Source organism: Gambusia affinis, linkage group LG07 (assembly GCF_019740435.1).
Source record: "Gambusia affinis linkage group LG07, SWU_Gaff_1.0, whole genome shotgun sequence".
Lineage (NCBI taxonomy): Eukaryota > Metazoa > Chordata > Actinopteri > Cyprinodontiformes > Poeciliidae > Gambusia > Gambusia affinis.
This window is the reverse complement of record NC_057874.1, coordinates 17,219,598-17,243,131: the sequence shown is the minus strand read 5'-3', so window position 1 is coordinate 17,243,131 and position 23,534 is coordinate 17,219,598. Positions and strand designations below refer to the sequence as shown.

At 37.4% G+C, this 23,534-nt stretch overlaps 1 protein-coding gene across 13 annotated transcripts in view; it reads right to left on the bottom strand.

Annotated features, from left to right (window-relative positions):
* Nucleotides 1-23,534, bottom strand: part of cadpsb (Ca2+-dependent activator protein for secretion b) — an 89,936-nt gene that overhangs the window by 46,354 nt on the left and 20,048 nt on the right. For all 13 annotated transcript variants that reach the window (XM_044121239.1, XM_044121250.1, XM_044121246.1 and 10 more), the window contains exons 3-8: nt 22,154-22,486; nt 10,477-10,557; nt 9,952-10,185; nt 6,899-7,020; nt 1,902-2,013; nt 288-427 (exon numbers count right to left, since the gene is read on the bottom strand). In XM_044121239.1, the coding sequence (XP_043977174.1) occupies nt 288-427; nt 1,902-2,013; nt 6,899-7,020; nt 9,952-10,185; nt 10,477-10,557; nt 22,154-22,486 (1,022 nt within the window). The remainder of the gene's footprint in view (nt 1-287; nt 428-1,901; nt 2,014-6,898; nt 7,021-9,951; nt 10,186-10,476; nt 10,558-22,153; nt 22,487-23,534) is intronic.

Here is a 23,534-nt window from a genome sequence, read left to right as displayed (position 1 = left end):
AAACAAAAAATGAAAAAATTGGATAGTGATAAAAATTCTGTGAATTTGGCTCTGTTTACAAAAAAATAAATAAAACCAACATACACATAGATAGATATACATATATAAGCTACACACTGTCATCCACCAGGGGGAGTTGTGTACTTCACAGTATTTTTCCACAGCATGTGAAAAGAAATGAGGCCAAGGAGCTGAGAAGGGTTGGAGTTTTACAGGAAAGGCACAGAAAATTAAATCCTCATAAGAACATCCCTGTGTGTCTTATTTAGCTGCTGACTTTCTCTTACCCGCAGTGTTTCATATTCTGTGGTTTGTCCATGCGTATGGCCAGCTTTATTTTAAGATCTTGGTCAGGGCAAGCCTTTGTCACAGTCATCTTATGGAGCTCTGACTGTTTGGGACTGTTAGGTGTTGGGTGCAGGACAACCTGCATACAAAGACAAAAAAAAAAGATTACTGATATCCTCTGATTTTCTGCTGGAGAGTCTTTATTTTGTCTTTCTGTACAGCATTCAGTAGCAACCGTTAGCCTTTGCAGAGGCTGGTGATTATGTGTGTTTGCCTCTAGTGAAATATTAAATTGTGAAGCGGTGAAGCAACAGAAGAACACTGTTTCTCTCTGCCTGGAAGAAGAAGAAGAAAAAGAGGAGGCCTAATCTCTCTTTGCTGACTTAAAGAGCTTTGAGGAAGCCTGCTCTCCTGCCAACTCTCTTGCAGTGGGAGATCAAAGAACTCTGTCTCAGACAAGGTCACTGTCACTACAGGGACATCTGAGGCGCCACTGGCCCAACACATACCAGCAAAACTACCTCTGTTAGGTACCTGTCACTTTTAGGCAGGAAAATACAAGGTAGTTTTACACATTCCTGTTTTCCTTCATGACGTTTTTATCAAACTGAGTCAAATGAGATTTAAATAAAATACATATTTGAATCCAGAATTTTTCCTTTGCAATAACTGGATTTTAATTCATTACAAAAGGTGTTTCTTATTCAGAAGGAAACAATGTAGAGATGTACCAAGATTTTACAAAGGCATGGTTAAAGTCTTTTATTGTACTTTAACCATGATGGAGCATGTCTTTCTACGTCTCAATGGAGCATAAAGTAATGCTGTCCCTCCTCTACCTGTTGCTGAGCAATCTGTCACTTCGCAGAAAAAAAGATATCACATCATATACGTATAAATGGATCATGGAGTAATGCAGTACTTCCCTTCCACCACTTGCTGCTGCTGTGCACTGCCAATCAGTTGGCTGAGAAAATGTTTTTCTTGGTTACAAGAAACCAAATGAAACTGGAGTTTTTCCACTGCAAAATGAAGCATGGAGTAAAACAGTCACTGCACAATGCTTTGCAGCTTGCTTTAAGAAAGCATAATGAAATATGAATTTGGCTGTTTGAAAATATTTCTGGCAGCAAAAACCATGGAGAGTTAAGGCATCAGCACCATTTATCACTCGGGTTAAACTAACATTGTTTTAAAATTACAACTGATAATATAGACATAGCAAATCATTGACAAATTCGACTGCGGGGTCTACTTGAGCTGATAGCTGAACCAACTAACATCTAATTATCCAACTACGATACTATTTATCACTATGTTTCTGTGTAATACCAAAAAAAAAAACCCTTCTTAACCCAACTGCATCTATGATAATATTTTGGAAGTTGTATGAATAACTCTCATCTTCCTGGTTGATAAATGTACTGAAAAGGTTTGTTGTCAGTTATTGCATAAATAATCTGATATTGTGAAACCATGGTGTTTTTATTCAAGGTGATCGTACTCCGAGACTTTAAGCGCACTGTTGCATGCATGTTTTAATTTTTGGTTATCACTGGCATGATCATTAATCTTCTGTAATTGCTCAAATTGTGAGTAAACAGAGGTATTACCCTGCCCAGCTCTTTGTCTTCCAGCGCCAGCACGCCTGTACTCTCTGTAAACAGTTTCACCTTGACAGCAGGCAAAGGGTGTGTAGTGGTGAAGTCCCCCTGGGTTCCCCAGCTGAAAGACAAAACAGAAAACACTCAAGAGGTTATTTTCCATGACAGTATGACACAGTGATCTCATCTGTTGAACAGTCGATAAAAAAAAGCAAGTCTTCATCCCATTGTTTGCCCCTAAATATTTACAACAGCTTGGGCATGTCATTCCAAATTGTGGATTTTTACGTGAAACGTTATCGTAGAGGAAAGACAGTTAAACGTTTAAACAACTTAAAACACACAAATGCACGTGAAATGCACTATTGCTGTTTTTATAACTCATGAGCAGGTCTTGGATTTCAAAACATGGGATTCATTTGTGTGGAAAGTGAGGCTTGCAGGGCTGAAGGGTTGGCTGAAGGACATTGACTGCAAATAAACAACTTTCAGAAGAAGCAGGAAAACAACACTGTATTTTTTATAGACAGAACTTTTCACAGTAATAATGACAGATGAGGCACTCTTATAGATCACAGAAAAATAACAATATGGCTGCTTAAGACTAGTAGTTCCAGGTCTTGCGCTAGTATGGCACCTTATCAACTTCACACTACTTTCAATCACACACACTGATGAGGTGAGCTACAATATAGCCACAGCTGCCCTGGGGTACATTGACACAAGCAAGGTTGCCATTCACTCACCACCACCAGCAAAACAAAGGTGGGTGGAGTGTTTGGATTATTTATCGGAATAAATAATCCATGGAGGCAGTTCTTAGCGACTGCAATATTGCATATATATATATATATATACACACATATATATAGTGATGAAAACTGCGATTCAAATTGCTGTGTTGTTATTGTACTTTATACAAACCAGTATGTAATTATAACTGAGAACATTATGCTTTCTGGTTTTCTTTTTTCCCAAATCATTCATATCTGGAATTTCATTTTATTTTACCCTATAATGTCTAAAGTATAATTTATAAAACACATCTTTATAAGTGCTCTGTGATGGTCCAGGGTGCACCCTGCCTCTTGCCCGAAATGTCTTGTTGGAGCAATATAACCGTGTAATTTCTATTACAGTTTTATATTCATATGTTTGCATATGGATACAAAAAGGAAACTTTGGAAGAACGGAAAAACAACTGAGAAATCCAGGTAATGTTTAAATTGCAATGTTCTTGTCCTCTAGAGGGCACGTCTACACCCGGGGACATTGGGTGTTGAAGCTGTTGCCCTCGAGCCGCAGAACCAGAGTACTGAGGTCTCACACTGATGACTCAAGAACAGCTTTTACAATAGTTCTATAATTCTAATAAACTTGTTGCCTCTTTGAAGGACATGTGCAATACAACTGTGTAATTTTTCATTTATTTGTTCTTATTTATAGCTCTACTATGAATGCACTCCATTTTTTATCCCAGCATTTCCCCTTTGCATGGGTCAGTAGACTGATTTGTTGTACTGCTACACATTGTTTGTTGGTAAGTGATGATGTGTCAAACACTTTGAAAACACGTCACTAAGAGTTCTGTTCGTTGCTACTAGCTTTCACAAAACAGTTACTACTCATGTTCTACTCTAAGGAAGCAGTTATGCGAGTCGTAACTCCATTAAATAACATCAACCAGCAGGCAGCTGCACACTATAATTTAGGTTTGATCAGAAGTCATTATCTGTCATTTTTCATTTGTCAACTTATCCAAATGGGATTTGATTCACAGCCATTAAAATTGGGCTCTCATGTAAAATATTCATGTATTCAAATATATAACTCTGAAGACAAATAAGCCGAAGCAAAAAAGGCAGTGAGTGGGTAATGCAAATTTGGGTAAGTATTGGGAAATTGACTCAAAACCCATGTGGATTCATAATTGTTTGATTTTTGTTTGCTATTTTGCCATTTTCTCTGAAAATTAGTAATCAATGCCATACTCTCAATGGCTTGGTTCAAAGCCTGCAAAACAAGATCATTGTGTTTGTTGTGATTTCTTTTTTCACAGAAAAAAAGTTTGATTTTACTGGTTTTATCCACTAATTAAAGTTTCCCTTTGATTTCCAAGATTTTAATCAGAAGAAGGGAGAAAAGCTAACAAGGGAAATAGTAGGAGGTGCTGGTTGAGCTGCAAAACAGAACTGTGACTTTTTTCAGCAACTGGGCGAAAGCAAAACCCGATTCAGAGCTGTTATTGGTATTTATGCAGACATCACCAATGAAATTCCCTTTCCAATCATAATTAACATAGACTGATCATTCTTTAACCAAAATGACCCAACAATATTCATGTTTTGTTGAAAATGTCTGCTTAAACCAAACTTTTTTCCTATTTCTAAGCACTGGACCAGACAGAACAATTAACTGTAGTAAAATGACTGTCTCTACTTTTGGACATGAAGGAAGAAAACTATGCAGATTTTAATAACAAAATGTGCATAGAAAGAACAATTGACAACATATTTTGGCTCCAGGGGAACCTGAATGAAATTTGATAACATATTTTATTAGAGTCAGTTGGAATAAATAGCATTTTAAAAATGAACATACAAACAAAAAAATCATAACACAATACCTGAGGGATTATGGAGTAGTAACAAAGAAATTTCCTAATAGATTAGCTCCTCAGATCTACTTAAAACACAGAAATACACAGAGAACAAGTTGAAATGTGCAATACTGTAGCCATGAGGGCTTAAGTGACAAGATTAAAAAAAAAATCAATATTAAACTTTCAGTACTGTTTTGCAGCCTTCACAGTTTGGTTAAAGGCTTGAAATCTTGTCATGTAAGGACACAATCAGATTCTAACATGTTAATTTCTATCCAAAGAAAGGATTTTCCTCCCTCAAAATTTTTCATAATCAACTACTGCTGCTCTTGAAAATTAGAGAGGGAGCAGAAAGACCGCTGACAGACAGCGGGTAGTCAGTGGTGAGTTGTGTTGGTTTCACATGCAAATATCGTTCTGGCATGAAGGTGACCTTGTCGCTAAATGGAAGGTCTAATAATGGATGTGACAGCAGTTCTTGGAGGAGTTCTTACTCCTGCAAAATGGGTCAAATCCTCTGCATGCTAAATCTGCTTGCAGTTGTACCGTATACACACAAAAAAAAAAAATCAACCCTTCCATCAAGTCATCAAAGTTCAATGCTAATTCATAACAGTAATTTGAATGTCAGCCTGAGTGCACGGTGGCTGAGCACGCTTAATTAATGTTTGCGAATAACCAGCAGCAGTCTGAAGGGTAACATCCATCTTGTGTGACTTCATTTGTGTGTATGCGTGTACATGTACGCGCTTTACATAGAAACACTCAAACAGCCTGTCAAGAAACTGTCATTCAAAGTTTGTAACATTTACTTTCCAAAGGCTGAACCTTAAATGCAGCGTAGATCCAAACTATTTTTCTATATATCTTTCAATTCAGTAATTTAAGTTGGCGTAAAGCGGTTGTCTTAACAGACTGTTCACTGTCTTTTCTCTTCTAGTTCCTGTCCTCATCGCTGTCTTAACCCTTCCTCAAAATTTGTCTCTTGTATTAGCAGGATCAATAGAAGACGTTTGGGGATAAAAATAGCTTATATTACTGAACATGAATATTTTATGGCTGGCTCTTTTATAGCTTGAGTTGTACGATTCTGGAATCTGAGATTAATGGAGAAGCTATTTTAAGGAAAGGATATATTTATCTTAATTTGGACATTGCAGGTGTGATGAATGAGGTCCGATGAGCTACATTAATAACCAGTACAGTGTCTTGCAAAACCTTTTTACATTTTATCACATCACATCCAGAAACATAGATGGATTTCGGGAGAATTTTATAGACCAATACAATAAAATGCACAACTTTGATGTGAAAGGAGAATGATACAATATTTTCAAACACTTTTACAAATGAAAATCTAAAAAGTGTGCATTTTTATTTAGGCTCCTTTAATAATCTTAAAGAAAATCGAGTCCAGTTGTCTTTGGAAATCATTTTATTAAGACAACTGCAGCTGTCCTTTGAGGGAATCCAATGTTTGTTAGTGAACCAATAGAATCATAAAGACCAACGGAGACAGCAGAAAGTTCAGGGTGTGAAAGTGTTTATAGCCAGTACACCTCCACACAGGGATATGTTACAATGTTCCTATTGTAAGATTGGAGAAATGATGGATATCAAGCAAAACTGCAAATCTATGAAGACCTGTCCACTCACCTAAATGAACAGGCATCATCATACTTTTCCAATGTTGGACAGAGTTAAACAATCAATTTCCACTTCCTGATTAAAAATGACCCAGCTGAAATAGTTTGGTTCAGATAAAGAATCTCAGAAATTATAACAGCTTAAGCAAATCAGGGTCATTAAAGGGTTGTCTTTAAATAATTAGAAATTACCACCTAAAACATTATTTTTAGTACCAGCATAATTAGGGTAAAATTAGATTATGTGTGTCAGTTACACCAGATTATTCTGCTTTGGACCAAATAATTAACAGATTTAAAGGAAATTAATAAAAAAAATAAAGTTTTGTGCAAGTGCACAGTCCAATTTCTTTTAAATGTCGTAATTTACATCCAAAGTGCTTTTGAGAGGAAATGAGGCATCTGAGAGCCCCTGAAGAGCGCTTGAAATGTATCGCTGCAAGCTGAGAAACCACTGAGTTGTGGGAGAATTTGGCAACAGAGGCTTACTTTAAGTTTTAAGCGCATCTTAAAAGCCAATTCATTTAGATAAGATTCTTCTAGGATCTTATTCACAAAACTGTAATGGTTTATTGTAAGAAAACAGCAAAAGTCAGCAATTTAATTAGTTTTATCTTCCATGTAAATAGAGTGTGTTTTCTGAAACGGTTGTGAGTCTTGAAATGTAGAGGCAATATAAATAGCAGTCTGTGTATTTTACAAACATCATTGTTTATTAAATGCCTGTGGTAAACAAACATCGATGTGTGCACACTCACGTCGGCTTGGATGCCTCTGCTTGGTCGGTCTGGAGCTTCTCGCCTCCCTCCACCTCCATGGTGCAGTAAACAATCCTGTTTGGAGCCAGAGACTTCAGCCCCACCACTTCCATGATCACCACCTGGGAAGAAGAATAGCCTTAGAGAAGATTGTTGAGAAGTGACTCATCTCTTTAGAGAGGTCAGAGATCAAAAGAGTCAAAAGCAGAAGAGCAGGCAGAAAATCCATCCAGAAATACTACTAGAGCAACAATGAGTGTTTACACTCATAGCTTCTGTCTTTGCTGTACAATCGATTCTGGGTGATTTTCCACTGAAATAGACTGTGAAAACTGCTACTATCCTTGATGGAGCCTGCAACTCCCAATCCTCAAAACTGCTTGCAGACATAATCTGCCACATAAAGTCTTACACCTCCTCTTTATAAGCTCAGTGCCTACATTGTAGCTCTGCCATGGCCGAGGGTAACTGTGATACTGCAACCATGAAATTCAGTGGGACAGCCTGAAGCGGAAAAATGTGCTGTCAGGACTGGAGTCAACTTTCAATAAAATATTCATCTCAATACTGTCGATGTGATGCTGGCAAAGTTTGTTACCTGCTACTGAATATTATCCTGTTAAGCCATTCTACAGACACAACTGTGTGTGACGATAAATCAAGTACAAGTCTCTTTGAAATCCATGAAAGTTTGAATATATTACTTCAAGGAAATTCCACATTGATTCTGACACAAACATGTAATTTTTCAAAAGGTTAGGGTAGAATATTCTTTTTTTTTTTAGGTTAGGTTAGGTTAAACTTTATTAATCCCGTAGGGAAATTGAGGTTATGTGTTGCTCACACATTAATTCATGTCCACACAGCATTAAAATCGTACAGCTGGAGACATCCATTAAAGGTACAAGAGTATAATAAATACATTACCACTAAAAGAGGTCAAATAAAAGTGCTTAAAATATGTTTAAATACTAGTTACCCCGTCTCTCTCCTTTTCTCCTCCCACAAATAGCAGCATTATAAAACCTAATGGCCCGTGGGACAAAGGAATTTTTAAACCTCTCTGTTGAAGAACCCAGTGAGAGGAACCTGTCACTAAAGGAGCTCCTCTGATTGGAGAAAACAGTGTACAGGGGATGACTGGTGTTCTCCAGGACTAAACTGAGTTTAGACAGTGTCCTTTGTTCCACCACCGTCTCCGCAGACTCCAGGCTCTCACCAACCATGTATTTTGTTTAAATAAATGCAATCAGAAATTTAAATGTCATATTCTACGTTACACAACTGTAATTACAGACAGAGTATGTTCCCAAATGATTGGGGTACACCCTGGACAGGTCGCCAGTCTGTCGCAGTGGTAATATTTAATGTCTTTTAAAATCAGTAATCTTAACTGACTGAGAAAACACAATCTGATAAAGTCACTCCAGTTGGACGTGGTTCTTTGAGTTGACCCTGGAGTTAAAGTTCTGAGAAATGTCTCATCAGTTAATGTCCTGGAGTTTTGTAAAAATAAATAGAAATAGAAATAAAAATGAAAAGCAAAAAAAAAAAAAAAACATTTTATATATTTTTGATGACTTCATTTAATCTATTGTGTTTGAAGCTCAAGAAAGGCTAACTGGGATCTGAATCAAATTGCTCCCTTCAGGTGTACATTTGCTCCAGCATGTATTTAGTGTAAAGCACTACACTTGCTCTGCAGAATCCAAGCAAATAGCTCGTGCAAGGCAGCAGCAAAAAGACAATGTTGGATTGTTTTGTGAATTTTCACCATGTTGGCATTAAAAGCTGGGTTGAGAGCCACACAATATGTACTCTATAGCACATATAGAGCAGGTCTGCTGCTATACACGTTTCATCACAGGTGAGACCCTTGGTTGTTGCTCATGGAGCTTTGCTTAGATGTCTGAGAAGTGCAAGATGTGGGCTGTAACTAACATTGCCCCAGGTCGGCCTGAAGGTTTTCAGCTGTTTTACATAGCTCTCCAACTTGGATCAAAACTGTGGTAGATTTCGCACACACTGTTTCTTGTCTCTGAAATATTTTTTCTTTGGACGCATCAGGAAAGTACTCGGCAATAGAAAAGTTCTTGAAAATATTCTCACTGCTGAAACTTGAATGGCTTTGTATTTGAGATTCAACAAATTACTGAATAACATCTCTGAACTTCTAGCACAGAAATATTCCATAAATATTAAAAAGACAGTTTTTCAGAAAACAGTTATTATTCTGACTCACTTGTCAAGAATGAAATCTCAGGCTCTGTAGATTTTCTTCTCAAAATGTTCAATTTTGCCAAATTTCTGCAACAATTTAATGTTGATTTCACAACAGGGGAATGCACTTGGGCACATTTTGTCAATTTTTTGTGCATCAATTAACAGCTTTAACATTCACTGGACTTATTTTGATCAAGTCACACCAAGAAAACCATTTATAGAATAATATATTTTTGATATGCATCTAATACAACAGCTAGGTGTTAAGCCTGGCATGGTGGTTTTAGAACCATAATTATTGAATATCTGCTTATGTCATTTATAAATAAAATAGATGTCAGAGGAAACCTGTCTACCAAATTTGGGAGGTGTTGTGAGGCATAATGTTTTCTTTCATGTTATAAATGCATATTTGTTTCAATATTGTACATAATAAGTCTGAGGCCGTTATGAACTCACTGACTCTGAAATAGCACTGCATCATAAGGAAGAGAGGTGTGATTGCTCTCTGTTCTGTGGTGATAACTCATCTGAGACAAGCTGATAACAAGATGAGTCACATTTCCCATTAAGGAGCAGGTAAATAGGTTTTTATGCACAGGTTTGTGCGTCAGTCTGTTCTTTACACAGCGTCTGGTGGACCGTCTGAACAGGTGTGCTGTCTGTTTCTATTCTTAGTATGGAGCAGGGAAGTGTTTCTCGTCGGTTTTGATTTCTAGTCCCTCTGAGGCAGACGTAGATTTTTACCCTTTTAAGATGTTTCATGAGCATCTTAAAAGGGTAATATTTGTAGCACTTGGCTAAAGCTGGTAAACCAAAATATATAGTACCTCCAAAGTAAAAGAGAGAACCACATCAGACTTGGAGAGAGTGTTCTCGTCCTCCTGGCCCATATCGATGATGGAGGTGTTGTGGCCTCGCTTCAGCTTCTGGAGTTTAAACTCTCCACCTTTGGACACAGGCATGCTTTCCAGGTTGGCCATAAGCTGATTCACAGAGGACTTGAGCTCCTCGATGTACATGGCCTCCATCTCTTTAGACACAAATTTAGGGAACTTGCCACCCTGTTGGGGAGAACAGGAAAGAATCAGATATTTCTAAGCTTGAAATAAAAAGCTTGACAATTTAAAGCTTCTTAAGACCAGGTCATATAATTTCACTTCAAAAACACAAATTGCCCTTCGCAATCATCCATATCTACTGAAGTATAGAATACTCTTCCATTCATTTTTCCTTATTTGTGGCCTGAAGCTCACACCATGGTGTCCATACTAGGGACACCATATTTCGGAAATATGAACTATATAATAAAGCATATTAAAACCAATGAGTGCTCCCTGCAGAGTCTGACTCACCCTGGCAATCTGGTCTGCCATCTGAAGACGACCATCAAGCTCTCTTCTGATCTGTGCAGCCTGCTCGTCCAGATTGTCCAGCTATTGATGAACAAAGAGGAAGAAGTCATTCGGGTCATTTTAAGGAGAATGAAATACTTTCTAAACCCAAGTTTTGTTCACATAGAAATAATGTCTGCATCAAATATGAAATAAAGTCCTTATCTGCACATATTGTTGATATAAAAATTTAGTATATTTTGACTGAAAACAAAAGTTTCTGTACTAAAATATGCACATAAACGTTTAGCTTCCTACACAAGGATTGTACAAAGTTGTGTTAGTAACAATATTTTAATAGGATACTGCCTAAATTGAGTTGTTTCACAGTCACCTTGTAGAAGTGCTTTTGTACCAAATTAATTCCAGCTGTCCAGTAAAATATTGTGCACAAATGGACAAACCCAGAAGTATCTGCTCAGTACAGCAGATTTAAGGCAGATTTATTTTCTCTTCACTGTCTGAAGTTACAATCCACAGTACACTTTGGAGATGAAACTCAATTAGGGTTTGTCAGAATTATTTGAGACAGCTTTTTTATATTGAATCACAAGTCCACAAAGACCTAATCTTGTATACACAATTTGAGCTGGTGTGGGACTTGGGGGTATCCCATACTCCACATTGATGCATCCCCAAATCAACAAGAACAAGATCCTACACAAATTTCTCTACGCTAATCACATGTCATGAATAAGGATCAAAGTTTCACCTTACACAATAATACATAATACATCTGCCGCCTTGAAACCCATTTTTCTTTTTAAGTTGTTGAGCACTTACTATTAATCATTATTGCTTTTTCTTTGATGCAAAATTGTATGCTGAGCAGAATAGAGTTATAATGGCTTTATAGAACTGAATTACAGAAAATAGGATTAGCAGTTAAGAATAAAAACCTGAGAGGACCAGTGAATCTCAGTGAATGTACAATAGTCTTTGGGAACGTTTGAATGTTTAATGACGTAACCTTGATGTGGGCAATGTCTCCATAACCTCACTCATGTTTTCAGCTGCAGCTGCCGGCGCCGGAATAAATTGAAGAAACTTCTGAACTCGTACAAGAGAAGTAAGCCCTTCATCAAAAAAGCAATTAGTTCATACATGAGTAACTCAATAGTTTTCCCCTCTTCATATTCAGTGTATCGCCTTTTTCCTTCCAGCAGCTGTGCAAATGATTCTGAATCACTTATTCATGTGCTAGTTAATTATTCAAAGAAATCTTTCTGTTACATCTGTAAAAATAATCTTTCTTTGTTTATTATGTTTATGATAACTGATTTTTAATGCAAGAAAGGTAATGAAAACAGTCTTCATAAAACAATCTAATTTTGCTCACAATTATTTTTCAATTTCAGAAAAGTGTTTTATTATTTCACATTCTTCTTTCTTTTTCCAACACACCATAGAGGGACATGGGTAAATGATTTAACTAAAGGCTTTCTTGCAAATCTTACCCAAATGCTTGTTTGCAAGCTTGGTTCTTGCAAAGAACTTGGTATATAGAACTTTGGTATATACTGTAACATCTTATCTGATGCTACAGTATGGCAAAGGTTTAAAGATGAATTTGAAATAAGCCAGCCCACTGGAAAATAGTCTCCAATTGGAGGACCTTCATAAATATGTCAATCTGCTCAAACCTCGCAGTCCAATAAAGTTCTCCCTGAAAGCAAACCATAACATGCTAAAAATCCTACAAGAACCCAAAATGTCACCATGGGACATGATAGGGTTAGGGATAAGGTTAGAGTATGATGCCTTCATAATAAGAAAGAAACCTCATAAATGTCACTTAGTGTAAAATGCTCAAATAGGAAAAGATTGTTCTCTTAATTAGAGACAAGTTTGCCATAGAGAAAGTAGACAGCAAAAGAGATTTCTGGACTGATGTTCATGTTCTGAATAGTCTGAATAATCTGGCCATCAGAACAAAAGGCATATCTGGCATAAACCAAATACAGTATTCCAGCAAAAGAATCTCCTATCAACTATGATGCACTGAGGTGGAAGTGTCATGGTTTGGATGCTTTGCTGCAGCAAGACCTTACCAGTTCACCTTCATAAAATCTACCTAAGTACTCAACAGGCTCAGCAGATATAAATAATACTACAACCCTACTGAACAAACAAGTCTCACCTCAACATAAAGTGCGTGTCTATGTCTTGTGCATATTTGACTATATGTTTTGTCCTCATTCAGTGAAGTAAATGGCCGGTATCTAGTCCAGAAGACTAGAAAGCTAAGCTGCCACACACTGGCACCACCAGGCCCTATGACCAACACCAGCAGGCAAAGCAGATGAAGTGTCTTGCCACAAGAGACACAGACAGAGACAGAGGGGGGGTTGAACCAACAGCCAGACAAGCTCCTACCAACTGAGGCACCTGAACCTACTTACAGAGAGCAGTGAATCCAGACATTTTACTTAAATGAGAAAAATGATATCTCATAGTACTACTCAAGTAAAAGCAAAGCTAGCAAAATTACTCCTAAAAGTACATTTCTTTTAAAAAGTTACTAAATGTAATTGAACAAATGTGACCTGTCACTACCACCTCTGTACATAAACAGTGTCTGCTCCAACTGCAGTGACAGTTGCAGAAATGCCTCTAATAGGATGGCAAAAATATTATTTTCCCACAGGATTTGAAATCCAATCAAAATGTGATCTCACATCTGTTTTTTCTAACACGAAGAAGAAAGACAGCTTGTATTTTAAATGTTATTTTGTATTTTAAATGAATATCAATAACTGTTTCATTTTTGGTTTTCATAGCTGGCTTCTGAGAAGAAAATACAATTACCAAGCATTCATGGATTCAAACTTTCTGCAAGCTCTTTAATAAAGACTTTCTAACTTCACATTCAATTGAAACTTTCAGATTTAAATGCTTCAATCAAACTAGTCTTGTTACCAGAAAAAAAATACTAGTTGCAGGGGTTTTTTCCAGCTGGCATTTTAACAGTGGCAACCTGGCCTTTTGCAACTAATGATTTAATGGCTTAAAAGGGTCCATTATAAAAGCATAGTGACTGGAATTACTGTCATCAAAATCACTGAAAAGCGGCGGTCAAGGTAAATATGATGTGCAGTCTTAAAGAGTCTCGCACAGATTAGCGGTTATGAAAAACAGTGGAGCATGACTATAAAAGGCCAATCAGCACTCCAGTTTCTTTCCAACCGACTGCAATCACAGAAGCACGATGTGGCATCGCACAGGAAAAGATCAAAATCAAAAGCAATTTCTGCCTTGGTTCATAGAAAATATGTTGCTATCACTGCAGGCAACCTGAATGAACCACAAAACTTTTCTGGGGTTTCTTTGTGGAAGTGTCAAGTGTTTTGAACTTTCCCTTTTCCTATTGGTTTCAATCAGCAGAATTAAAAGCATTTCTCAAAAATGGCCAAGCTGAAGCAACCATTAAATATAAAATGAATGTCAATGACAAATATAAGAAAAGCTTTGACTTCAATTGGATTTGTGTTCAAGTAAGTTTTTATTAGATTTCTGTGCTACTTAAAATTATCCTAAGATTCCTTTGCAGAATAAAGCATTACAGTCCCACAGAAAACACATAGAATAGTTTCTCTATTCTAAGCAACAAGTTAGGGGCAGCTGCTTAGCATACAGGGTGCCCACTCTCCACTGACTGCAATAAAAAAAAAAGCTACTGTAAATATGTTCAAGGTGCAACAATCAGATAGTTGTTTTTGTTTTGTTTTTTTATCTTGTGTTTTTCCATCTTTTCTGATGTCATCTAGGGCAATTGTCCAAAACCCCTAACCCAGTCCACTGACCTCTGGATTGCAAATATACAAACAAGATAGTTCATATAGTGTGTGATAAAAAGAATTTATAACAAATTTAGAAACAACTGACGCGGCATGTAAAATTAAAAAAAAGCTTCTTGCATTATTCCTGCAGCATAGCACCTGATTCTATTTTGAATGCAATGTACTCTAAACTCCTCTGGCCTCCTGCTGGTGGGACACATGCCAGAACTGACTTCCCTCATCCTCTGGGTACTTCACCTATTCCTATTGCATTAACAGGCCTTGTCTCTCAACCTTTACCATATTGATTTTCTGCCCATTCCAGCAATCCCTCTTAAGAGAGAATTAGCCAAAGTGCACATACAGTCAGGGGAAGAGTACAGTATGTTACAAACACAGGGGAAAAAAGACAAACAGATACAGTGTTGGATCTTATTCAAACTGGACAAAACCAGATCATGTGCAACTTTTTTTCCCCATGAAAAGCAGAAAATCATGTTCTTACTATCATCTTATCTACCACCTTGGGCTTGATTCTGTTCACTGGTCTGCAGAATATGAACTTATGTCAGCCAGATGCCTCTTCAATAAAGGACAGCAAGCATAGACAGTTAAGTCTGATGCGCTACCAGTACTGGCCACTAAACAGCCACCCTGCTATATAACCCAGAGTTCCTGTTTAGTAGAGCACATAATCAGACTTTGCCACCAGCAGCAGCAGAATGTCTGCATAGGAAGCACAGTGGTATTCAGCACAGATCACAGATTGATGCTTAAATAAAGACCAGAATATGGAAGAAAAGAAAGAACACAAAGACAAAATTATGCTGAAATAATGGGACAAATTGAATTCCTGCCTCTGTTCTGCCTCAGCTGCCTATTTCCCACTGTTGTTAGCAATCGTATGTCAAAAAAATAAGATAAAAGAACTCCACTGGACTCTGGTGCAACTGACATCTGACATGTGCACTCCCATAAGAACTGTCAGTACCAAGTTTGGAGATCAGCAGCTTGGCCTGTCAGCATCTGACAATGCATTTTTACTGTCCCATCTGTGCACCTCTCTCTCCAGCAAACATGACAAACCTAAAACCATAAGTCCAAGAAAACGTAAGACTGAAGCAGGTGGCAGGAAAAAAACTGGTTCAGTTTAGCCACTTCTGTATCACAGCTCTTCAGCAACATTTCTGACATGAGAGGAATGAGTGTGAAGTGTGAAATGTAAAGAGAACTATAGCCTGTTTCTATAGCTACTGTCTGAACAGAATCAAAAGTTAGATATTGTCCTTAGAATGACATAAACTTTCAGCCATGGAACCTCACAGGACCCTCTGAAACTGAAAGGTCAATGCTCTCTATAAGGAACATATTGGTGCCCACAATGACAAACTCAAAATTGTATCTAAAAATGTGCATTTATTACTGAGTAGAGCTGCAGAAATGTAATGCAGGTTAGAATACTTTAGTGTTAGCCGAGATGACAGCAGGTTAGAGGCAGGTGGGTATTTAACAGCCCAGCTGATGACACATTCCCAGGTGGCTGCTGGGACATTAGCAGCAGACAGAAAACATGACTGGGGTGAATTTTTCTGAAGAACACAGACCGGACAGCAGGGTATGATTTAACATGGAGGAGCTGAGGCAAAGAGCTATATTTAGATGTGCTGAGAGTGCATGTGTGTATGCTAAAATATGCAGTGTGGGGTAGAGGATACATGTGTGAATGTAGCATCTCTGCATAGTCTTCTCAGTAGACATTTTAATTTCTCCACATCTTAATTTCTAACAGTTTAGTGCTGCCTAAAATATCTCTTGTTATAAAATGACAACTGATGTAATTACACAAAATCTAAGACAAAATCACTCACGCATTTCCTTTCATCTCTGTGGAGCACAAATATTTGATCACTTACACTGCTCTATTTGCACTGCAGATTAAAATGCTATTTAAAGTGGAGTAGCAAAGGACTGAGCTTTTACATCAGTGTTTTGAGGCTGCCCTTAACCAGACAGCCAAGACCCAAACACACAAAATATAATTTTTTCTTAAAGGGGGCAGCATCATGTACTTTCCAGGCATACAATTTCATTTTATAGCATAATCAAGTATCTATAAAAATGTTGTTATAAAAATGTATATATATATATATATATATATATATATATATATATATATATATATATATATATATATATATATATATATTTCAAACATAAGAAATTTGTCACTTTGAAATTGGCCTCTGTCTTGTCCTGTTCTTTCTGACACTCTGCCTTTAGCATGTCATCTCAACAATGCTACTCCATTATATAGTTTATAACTGTTCTTAGGAGCAGTTTCCGATAATGAGCTCAGCAGACTAATTGCTGCTGGCTAGTCTAAAGGAAAAGAAAGGGGTTGGAGTCATTAGATGTGACACCAAAGTGACTCTCACACTCTCCTGTTCTTCTCCACCTACAGCCTTTTCTGGCTCTCTTCTGTTTTGAGTCAGACAAAAAGCAACAGGCTGAGCAGACTGTTCAACATTGCTTCCGTGTCCTGATTGTTGTATTTTATTTTTGTTCACACAGATTGTCTGGTACTACCTTTTGGACTCTGGGACAACCCATTATAAGATGACCAGCCCCCTAGAGCTGTTGCTCAATTATAATGGAAAACTACCTCAACTGTGTTGATAGTGATTTTTAATCATATTTGTAGAGGACTTCATTTACGATACAGTGATAAAGGACACATTTCAGTTAAATGTTTATGACTACAAACATTGTCCAGAGTCAGAAGCAGTTTCTCCATGCAGTGTAGCACCATGGCTCTTTCAGTGAAGAGGTAGTTCGGCAGGCATAGCAATGCTCTCATCCTCTCCCAATCCTCTGTGCAGTGAAGAGGCTCCATTACGCAATTATATCAGCTACAGGATAAGCCAGGGAGAACTCAGGCCTCATTTCCCAACTAACAGTTGCTGACAAGACAAATTATAGAGGAAAAGGAGGAGCCTTCTTTCAGTGCTGATGGGAGGATGGTTTGCCAGTTTGGGATGTGCGACAGACCATGATTTATGGCTGTGCAGGGTGGAAAGCGTGATCCTGATGTGCTTGTGCTTTACTTTGACACTCAGGCTTGGGTAATTCAATCACCCATTTGAGACTCGGGGAATAATTTTATGTGAGGAAGAGTCAAATGGTGTGACTAAATATCGCAGGTTGAAGGAAAAAAAAAATCAGAGAATATAAATCTGTGAGAAGTGTTTACTGTGCCGATAGGAAAATGATTTCAAAGTTGTTTGAAATAAATTGCCTCTGCCATCATTGTTCCTCATGGCTCATTGCTGATTAGTTTGGATTTGTGACTTTTCTTTACTAGATCTGAGAGTGAGCGAAACATGACATGCTTTCTGATTATCATCAGAAAAAAAAAAAATAGAATAATTATCAGTTCTGCAATGAGGGCTTCATTATTTCTCATTTCTTAAAGATAAAAGACATAAAAAAAAAACAATACCAAAGCACTGTGAACATTTTAAATGTGCTGCTAAACACAGCTTTGTTACAGTATGACCTAAGAACAGAATGATCCTGCCCTCACAGCTTTATCTAACCCCTTAACTCAGTGCTTCTCAATTCCAGTCCTCAGGACCCCCTGCTCTGCATGTTTTAGATGTGTCTTTATTCCAGAACAGCTGATTCTAATCATTGCATGACCATCAAGTGCTGCAGAAGCCTGTTAATCACCCATAGATTCAATCTAGGTGTGTGACAGGAGGGAAAAACCTAAAACATGCAGAGCAGGGGGGCCTGAGGACCGGAATTGAGAAGCACTGCCTTAACTTAACATGTGGTCCAAGCAACAAAGCTCCCATGACCCTTTTAGCATGGGCTAAGAACATCCCTCAGGTATACACCATTATGCATTTACTGTAACAGGAAAGGACATCAAAATGTCTTAACTTAGAGCAATAATTAAACCACAAAACTCTTGAGTTGTAAATTTACCCCACGTCAGCCCTGGGTCCTGTGTTTACATCTGTGGCAATTTTTGCTCTCAGGTTTCTTGCACAAGTTTTCTAAAAGTACTCTGGCTTCCTCCTAAAATCCAAATAAATACACTTTACATGAAGCGAGGATGCTAAATTGCCCTCAGGTGTGAGGGCAGGAATGATTGTCTGCACTGTTTGTCTCTGTGTTGGCTCTGTGATGGACTACTATCTGTATGCCTCTTGGCCATTGATCGGCAGAGACAGCCCACAACTCTGAATGGAATAAAGTGGGTAGGAAAAAAGGATACCTGAGCCACTAATCTTAAAAGAGCAGCATTCCATTGAGATGTCATTTAGTGAGCAGAGGACTGACTTTGTTTTAAATCTGGCTGATAAGAAAAAAGCTATAAAATATGGTGAAAAAATAAATTTTTCAGAGCAATATGGTTTAAAAATTTGTGAACAATAACAATTAAATACTTCTCTTTGCAGTTTGGATGTTGTTGGAGTTTATGGTGGTCATGTCTCTACAGTCCTGGAGTAAACTCAAGGACAACACCTGTGGAGTAACAAACTGGGGGAGGGGGATCCCTCTTGTTTTTAATAAACAGTGAGAGTCTTTCAGTTACTAAAAAAATCACCATTAAACCTATTACTTAACCTCAGACTAAGAAAAAGCTTTGTAGTTTTTGTCCTGGTCTTGATGCAATGGGCTACATCTTCAATTTGGAGTTTGATTGTATGGTACGTATGTTTTGAGGAACTACAGAAGGCTTATGAGCTACTCAACGAGGGCTGATCAACGTTAATGGTCAGATGTTAGAATTGTCAAACACATTGCTACAGATTTAGAAAAAAAACAACAGATCTCTCTCATATACCAGGTAAAAAAGCCCACTTGTACCAGTGCTATAGAATTTGTGCAACTGTGCCTCAAATACTGCACCCAATAATCTCATGCTATATTGTGCAAACACTTCATTAATCTTAGCAAGCTGGATGTTTGAAACTGGAAGCTGAAGCTTATAATTTTCTGATTGTTTTGGCTAATGAATCTCTGAAAACTTGTATTTATAAAGAATTACAATGTAACTTACATAAGGTCAATTTATATTTAAATGTGGAAAAGCGTGAGACAGTGATGTCACCACAGAGGAACACAGTTCATCCTGACATAGCTGAATATTATGAATTCCACATCCTCGATCCCAACAGACATGTACTATTCAGAATGAAAGCACATACAAATTTTAAAAGACATGGCAAGACTTTATGTTCAACAAAATCCCCCTAATTTCCTCACCAATAGCATATTTTTCAATTTGTCAGCAATCATGCCAACATAGGAAAACTGTGGGACATTTTGAGGATTTTCTAGATTTTTAAAAATGCATTTTGCTTTGAAATGTAATTTTAAAAGAACTGCTTCAAAAGTACATTTTTTTTAAATAATTTTTTTTCAGTGTATAAACATATTTTTACAGTTTTCTGCACCAAAAAGCAAGCACAGAGCCATCAGGGAGTAGCGGCTGGTTGGCACAGCAGTTGTCTATACCAGTCTAATCTGTCTGTTAGTCATTTCCAGGGGTGATTTTACTTCAGCATGAGACAGAAATAGAACAGTGCTTCCTTCTGACAATTTAGGATGTAACTGCAAAAAATAGTAATTCCCCAGAGACAACGTCTAAGAAAGTTGGCCTCTGAGTGAAAGCCAATCCAAGAACAGCTCGGTAGCATGCTGACTGGGATGTCACATGTCCTATATAAAGAGCATTTTATCACTGAGTTGAGACAGCCATATATGACTAAATATATTATTTAAAGATATCATCACCAGTAAAGACTAATATATTCATTACTGCAGCTATTTAAATTGAGATGATACATAGAACAATTGGAGAAGTACTACATGTAAAAAAGAAAGGAGCTCTCTACTTTTCTGTTTCTTCTCACAGTCATGATCCATATTCCATTTCTTACACCATTGGTTCAAATCACATTGCAAAACTGAACATACATTTTGCACCATATATAATGCATTATTCATTGCTCAGAGGATGGCATGTTCAGAGAAATGGGATTGTGTACTGCATCCAGATTCCTAACCTGTGGTAACAACTCTGCAGCCAGCATACAAAAGGAAGCAAAAGGAAAAACTAGGTTAGGCAACCTCAAAGGACTGGGAGAAAAAATACACAATGGATATGAGGGGCTGTGGTGATGTATTGCACCTCTGCATTAGAAGGTTCACACTAATGAACACTCATGCAGAACAGAACCTATATTGATTTTTCCCAACTGAGACATTCAAACAATACTGAACCATCTAATTTGTCGAACAGCAGCTTGTGTCATCCACTTCAATATAATCAGCTGCTGACAGAAAGCAAGAAAAATCTGTGATTAAAAATCAAACAAACTAGGCCTAGGAATGTGTGTCAAATGTTAAGGTGCCAGAGGTTTTCTCCGCATCCCGTTTGTATAAGAGTTTTAATCAATCTGTAATAGTAAGATAACAGTAAGGCTGCTTTCAGCACACCCACAGACAGCAGTAAAGACAGCAAGAGAAGGAGAGTTATGTCTGACACAAGCACCCCAGAGTCCACTATTATCTTCCAGTAATCTCAACATATGTCCCCCATGAAAAAGTATTACTGGCCTGGTAGTAAGGGAGGCATCTCAAGATACCAATTTTATTTTATTGTATCTCTGTTTAACATCACAGCCAAGATGGGAGAAAAAGTAAGGAATGTAATATGTAATAAATTAGAAGAATCGGGATCATTTGACTGGAGGTGAACCCAATTCATTTATTATTCAAAAAAGTGCTCATGATGTCTTGCAAAAGTATTTACTTCTCCCACCTTTTTCACATTTTGTCATGTGAAAACGTCAATGGCTCTTGCTGATCTTTTGGATGATTAACAAACCCAAGGCAGTACATAACTGAAGTTGCTGGGGAAAGAAGCATCTAAGAAAAAATAAGTGTAGTGTACTTTTGTATTTAATCCCACTGAGTCAATACTTCGTAAAACGACATATTGAGTCAAGTCTGGAATGTCTTACTATCGTTACCCATCTAGACACTAGGGATGTTGTAAACAATTATTTTGTAATTGAGTAATCTATCAATTATTCAGGCAATTAATTGAGGAGTTGAATAAAAATTAGGATCAAATGAAATACTGGCAAATACTGCCTAATATTTAGACAATATTTTATATCAGTGCATCACTAACAATTGCTTTTCTGTTGCTTAGAAAACTTGTAATAATAATAGTTAATTTTTTAAGTCAACCTGGATCAAAATATTTAAAAAAACAATCTGAAATTATATTAAATTTAATAATAAAAATAATAAAGCAGCAGTTTGGGGCTGCAAGAAGGTCATGGGTTCGATTTCCGACCTCTGATCTTTCTGCATGGAGTTTGCATGTTCTCCCTGTGGATGTGTGGGTTCTCTCCAGGTACTTCGGCTTCCTCACACAGTTCAAAAACAATTACTGTTAGTATAATGGTGCTACCACCATGATTCACCATGATGGCATTTTCAGTTATGTCTCATCTACCCAGAAAAAAGTCGTCCACATTTCATGTGCTAAATCATACAAATGCTAAATCTGACTTCTTCTGGCTTTCTTTCAACAACAGCATAAAGGTTTGTTATAATATTTACTAATTAGGTGACTGATTGCTGTTGCTTGCACTGGATTTTGGGACTGTTTAAAGTGGGTAGATACTTGCAATACTTTTCACATTATTTTAACATAAAATCCCTACAAAATACATTGATGTTTGTGGTTGTAATGTGACAAAATGCAAATAGATGTTTTGCATTGCACTGTAGGCCCGTAGAATGTGCCACATAGAACAGATATAGCCTACCTGACAGGCTTGGTAAAGCAGCTGATGCTCAAACTTCTTGATGCCAAGGATATTTTGGAACATCTCATATAGCTGGTCCTTGCTCAGGATTAGCTCAGAAGCAGCGCTGGCAGTCATGCGTTGCTGAGCCTTTCGTGGATCTTCATCACCACGGTAGATGGTGTCAAATTTGGCCATCCAGGAGCTCAGAACTGTCTCCTTACTGAGACCGTCAATCTCCGGGAGGCTTCGCACTCGTTTCTCGATGTGCCTCTTGAAGACTTCCCTGAAATCGTTGGCTGAGAAGCCGCCACTCTGAACCATCTTAGCCACGCGGTCACTCTTCAGGAACACCTGGCACGTAAAAGACACACTTAGACTTTAATATTTATCTTGCTGATATATGTAAATAAATGCTGGATTGTCTCTGAAGATGATCTCTGATTTGCATATTTAAAGTTAATGTTTCAATAAGCTTGGAAACAACACATCCCAAATTAAAGGCAATTTGGTATGACAAAACGGACAAAGTATTTTATTAGGTGATCATGTAGGCAAGTGTGTGTTTGTGTGCATGTTGTGATTTAGTAAGAGGCGGAAAGCCTGTGGTAACAACAAGCTAACACGAACAGAGTCAGGCAAGACAATACTGTCACTGAATCAAGGGAAGCAGCCATCCAAGCTGACAGCATTTGTCAATGTGACAGTCACATTTTGTTCTTCACTTCCATTCTGGCTACAAAGCAGCAGCTTCTGAAACATCACAGCACAGGAGTACATTATCATTGTTTTTTTATGCATCTTTTCACTAAACTACAAAGGTTTGCTGTGTCAAACAGATGTTAAGTAAGCCATTATGGTTTTCTTTATTTAAAAAAAAAGCAACAAAAAAAACCACACACACACAAAAGTAGAAATGTTAAGTTTTTTAACAATAACAGTTTACTGTTATTGGCATCATAGTGCTTATAAAACTATGATGCCAATTAATTTGTCGAGAAATTTAATTAAGGTAATCTTAATGTATGCAAACGTTTGCATTTAAAGAAAGCATAAAAAATAATTTCTAATAATTAATCTCTCCCATTATTCTGGTATTTAACAAACAAATAACTTTGATTATGCCAACTGACAAAATAGAATACATTTAGACCTAACGAATGCCATAATGTCATTACTTTGAATTTTTTTATACAGTATATTTAGAAATCTGATTTTCCATGTATTGCAGGCAATAATTATTGCACATGAAGAGTCCTACTTGTGAATATAAATGCAATTTAGCACTGCTTATAGTCTTTTTCAGCACCCACTTTCCCACGCCCACACCTGTAGATTTGTGGTGATTTCTAGATGTAATGGGGTACTTGTATTGTGTAAAAGTAACCAAGGAACCACTACA